The sequence below is a fragment of the Bison bison genome, unplaced genomic scaffold (genome assembly GCF_000754665.1).
Source record: "Bison bison bison isolate TAMUID 2011002044 unplaced genomic scaffold, Bison_UMD1.0 scf7180017864492, whole genome shotgun sequence".
NCBI classification, from domain to species: Eukaryota; Metazoa; Chordata; class Mammalia; order Artiodactyla; family Bovidae; genus Bison; species Bison bison.
This window is the reverse complement of record NW_011495051.1, coordinates 5,429,569-5,434,383: the sequence shown is the minus strand read 5'-3', so window position 1 is coordinate 5,434,383 and position 4,815 is coordinate 5,429,569. Positions and strand designations below refer to the sequence as shown.

The following is a 4,815-nucleotide window of genomic DNA, read 5'->3' as shown; positions in this document are numbered from 1 at the left end:
GGAAACTCTTCTTTCCACTTCTGGAGATATATCCTGAGTTGCAGGCACAAGAGTAGCTTCCAACACTGTTGTGGCAAGTTGAATGCTCTGGGCAACTTCTGGGATTGGCACATTCGTCCACATCTGGTGAGTAGAAATGAAAACTCAGATCAAGGCAGAGGAAGAAGCAAGGACCGGGGACTGAAAATAGGAGATTCACTCCACCTGTTCGCCACCTGATGCTCCCAAATACCCAGACTTTCCCCTTCTCCAAAACTTCCCTTGCAGTTAGGCATGATGTGAGAAAAATTCTGGCCAACTGTATGCACACACAAAAGGGTGGCAAATAGTTTCAAGCATAATGATCATTGATTGCAGGAATGGCTTTACTATGAGTAAAGGAATCATCCTTTACTCCTCCCTGTGTCCACACCTTGGGATGAGGTTGGTGCTACACAATGCAACCTTGCCACTCTTCTCTTTAAGATGTGGGATTTGGTTCACCACCTCTTCGCTCTATCTGGTTCTGTGACTTGCTTTCAACCAAGAAGTACAGCTGAAGGAAAGTGGTGCCTGTTCCAAACTTAGACCTCAAGAAGCCTATTTGTTTCTGCTTATGCATTGGGCCCCTTCCCTCTACCATATGAACCAACCTCAGGCTAATAATGAAAAAGACAAAGAAGAGAGATGGGTCATCCCAGATGAGTCCCAGATACGTGAGACAGCCCAGCCAAGATCAGCAAAGCTGACACACAACTGACCACAAACACAGGAACAAGCCCAGTGGAGACTTAAAGACCTGACCAGCAGAGCCCAACTCAAAGTGCCAGCACATGGTCACAGATAAATAAGTGGTGTTTGTTTTAGCCACTAACCTATGGAATGATTTATTACTCTGCAATAGCTAACTGCTACAAATAGACCAGAAGCATCAGCTGCTGCTAAGTCACTCCACTCGTGTCCGAATCTGTGCCACCCCATAGACGGCAGCCCACCAGGCTCCCCAGTCCTTGGGATTCTCCAGGCAAGAACACTGGAGTGGATTGCCATTTCCTTATCCAATACATGAAAGTGAAAAGGGAAAGTGAAGTCGCTCAGTCGTGTCTGACTCTTAGCGAACCCATGGACTGGGGCCCACCATGCTCCTCCGTCCATGGGATTTGCCAGGCAAGAGTACTGGAGTGAGGTGCCATTGCCTTCTCCGAGAAGCATCAGAGATGACTTCAAATATCTCCATTCAAAATCAGGGAGAAAATCATAATCTCTACCTCATAGCATCATCAAATGAAGTTCTTAATTAATTGAATAGGTAAAGAAGATCAGCTTCTCTACACATTCCCTGACTGAGGATGTTAGAACTGAATTCAACTTGGCAGCTGTAATGGTAGCTTAACAGTTGGTGCACTCAGAATGCTCTGGGAAGACCCCACTGGAAAGGCATTCATTAACCTCTGAGGAGCAGTGGAGAAGAGTGAGCAGATAAAGATTAGGTGTCTAAGGTAAGAACACATATGTGTGCATGTGTGCTAAGTCACTTCAGTCATGTCTAAATCTTGTGACCCTATGGGCTGGAGCCCACCAGGCTGCTCTGTCCATGGGATTCTCCAGGCAAGAATACTGGAGTGAGTTGCCATGCCCTCCTCAAGGGGATCTTCCTGACCCAGGGATCAAGCTTGTGTCTCCTGCATTTGTAGGCAGGTTCTTTAGCACCTGGGAAACCCCCAAGAAATGTATGCACTCAACACAATCAGACCTCTCCACAAAAGACCCATGCCTGAGAGCCTGAGCACATTACCTGTACAGGGGAAATGACCTGGCTTTCCAGAGATCTGATTATTTCCAGAGACAGAGTTACAAATTTTCTTAATCTTATGAAATAATTTGCATTTTCCAAAGATAGTTGAAACAATGTCTTTCATTCCTAATGCCCTTAATTCAATGTCCTTTCTTTGATACTCCTTCCATCAAGCAATGAGGTTTATATTTCCTCCCCGTGAATCAGAGCATGCGTGTGACTGTGGTGGTGGAGACACCAGCTCATAAAAAGACCATGCTAAGTCATCACAGTATCACACACTTCCACCTGGTTCTCTTGAGATGCCCATGCTTGATTCAGCTGCCATACTGTGAGGAAGCTCAACTAGCCATGAAAAAAGCAGCTCTCATGGAGAAGAACGTAGACCTCCAGCTTCCAACTCTGGCAGAGCTGCCAGCCAACAGCCAGCACCACCTTCACCTTGTGAGGAGCCCCTTTCAAAGTGGATCCTCTAGCCCGCAGTTGAGCCAACACAACTGTCACTGCATGGAAGAATGTCAAGCCGTCATCAGCAAACTCAGCCCAAATACGTGATGGTGTTTTGTTTGTTGTCTGATTCTCTCACCATGATAAGAAGTTCCAGTAGAATAAATGCTTTTTTCTGTGTTATCACAGTATCCTCCATCCCTAGAATAATGCTTGGCGTATAGTAGGTGCTCAAGAAGTGTTTGTTGAATGCATGCATGAATGAATCCATTGCTATAAGCTTCAGCTTTGCATATGAGAGCTTTGAACTCAGCTAAGACCCACCTCAACTTCTCCCCACCACTTGTGTCTTTTCAAACACATTGGACTTGATTCCCCAGAAGACCCCTGCACATACCTTGACACATCTCTCCTGGCCCCTGGAAACTTTTCCTTCCACTTCTGGATTGAAAACCCGGCTTGCAGACACAAGAGTAGTTTCCAAGACTGTTGTGGCAAGTCGAATGCTCTGGGCAACTTCTGGGATTGGCACATTCATCCACATCTGGTGAGTAGAAATGAAAGCCCGGGTCAAGGTAGAAGAAGCAGTGAGAACAAAACACTGCAAACAGGAGATTCATTCCGCCTGTTCTCCACCAGATGTATCCCAGCCTCCCACAAAATCCAAACTTTCTCATGCTTTCTAAGTTCCCTTGCAATTAGGCATGACATGACAATAAATTCTGGCCAATTGTATGCAAGCAAAAGCCGGGCATTTGTTTCAAACTGTAATGATTATAGATTGCAGAAATGGTTGTCATCCTTTACTCCTCTCTGTGTCCCCACTTTGGGATGAGGTTTGTGCTACACAATGTGACTTTGCCACTCCCTTCTTTAAGATGTGGAGTTTGGTTCACGAGTCCTTGACTCTAGCTGACTCTATGACTTGCACTGTCCAATTGAAATGCCCGAAGCAATGTGGTGCCACTTCCAAACTTAGACCTCAAGAAACCTACTTGCTTCTGCTCATACATTAGGCCCCTTGCCTCTGCCATTTGAACAAACCTCAGGCTAAAAAGAAAAATACAAAGGGAAAGAGAGAAGGATCATCCCAAATGAGTCCCAGATATGTGAGACAGCCAGCCAAGATTGGCAAAGCTGACACACAGCTAACCACAAACCCATGAACAAGCCCAGTGGCGACCAAAAGAACTGAGCAGCAGAGTCTAACCTAAGGTGCCAACACATGGAATCAAGATATTAAAAATTGTGGTTGTTAAGCCACTAACTTTTGGGGTGATTTTTTACTCAGCAATAGCCAACTGCTTCAAAGATCATAAATGTCAGAGATGACTTCAAATATCTCTAACTTCAAGATGACGTATCCAAGATGCATCCTCACTATAAATAAATAATAGTGTTGTGCAGACTCAGGAAAATGGAGCCCTTAACTCCTGGTGAGAGTGTTACATACTGGCTGCAGTGTAAATGATAAATCTGAGGGAGCAACATTAGAAACAGTGAGAAGACTGCTGCAATCATGTTGGAACCCAAACCAAGGATGGAAAAGACTGGAGAGATTCAAGACACATTTAGCAGGTAGATTGGCCAATGACATGATGACTCACTTCATATGGAAAAGGGGCAAGGATCAAGAATAACTCTCAGACACTGATGTATAGAACAGTCTTATGGACTCTGTGGGAGAGGGAGAGGGTGGGAAGATTTGGGAGAATGGCACTGAAACATGTAAAATATCATGTATGAAACGAGATGCCAGTCCAGGTTTGAAGCACGATGCTGGATGCTTGGGGCTAGTGCACTGGGACGACCCAGAGGGAGGGTGTGGGGAGGGAGGAGGGAGGAGGGTTCGGGATGGGGAACACATGTATACCTGTGGTGGATTCATTTTGATATTTGGCAAAACAAATACAATTACGTAAAGTTTAAAAATAAAATAAAATTAAAAAAAGAATAACTCTCAGGTCTTCATTCAAATACCTTTTAGGGAAAACTTCTAACATTTGGGTCTGAGATCTCCCTGGGAAGGAGTGTCTCTATCTCAGTACTATTTACATTTGGGATCAATCATTCTTGCTTGCGCGAAGGTTATTCTGTGCATTAGAGGATGTTTAGCAGGATCTCTGGTCTCTACCCACCAGTTGCCAGTTACACAAACCAACCCACCGCCACCACCAGTTTGGACAAAAGTGTCTCCAGACATTGTCAGTATCATCCCCGGCCCCAGCAGGGCACAAATCAGGCTAGGGACTGAGTCCTGCAGTACTCTCAAATACTGCTTGACCCACTGCTTAACTCATAGTACACCCTCAACAAGAGTTCAAACCCGTGTTTTTTCACATACTAGGTGTGTATCCTTGACCTAGTCACTTTACTTTTATGGGCCTTATTTGGATCATTCCTAAAATGGAGATCAAAATCTCTAGCTCATAGGATCATCAAATAAAGTTCTTAATTAATTGAGTAGCTAAAAGAAATCAGGTTCTCTGTACCTTCACAGGTGGAGTTTCCAGAGGTGAATCCAACTTTGCAGCTGCAACGGTAGCTTCCCAAAGAGTTGGTGCACTCAGAATGCTCAGGGCAGACCCCATGGG

General features: G+C 44.9%; 1 protein-coding gene across 8 annotated transcripts in view; it reads right to left on the bottom strand.

Moving 5' to 3' along the window:
• EMR1 (egf-like module containing, mucin-like, hormone receptor-like 1) overlaps positions 1–4,815 on the bottom strand; it is a 71,174-nt gene that overhangs the window by 41,191 nt on the left and 25,168 nt on the right. For 2 of the 8 annotated variants that reach the window (XM_010828250.1, XM_010828251.1), the window contains one exon: positions 2,619–2,765. The exons of the other annotated variants lie outside the window; for them this stretch is intronic. In XM_010828250.1, coding sequence (XP_010826552.1) covers positions 2,619–2,765 — 147 coding nt within the window. The remainder of the gene's footprint in view (positions 1–2,618; positions 2,766–4,815) is intronic. 8 annotated transcript variants of the gene reach the window in all.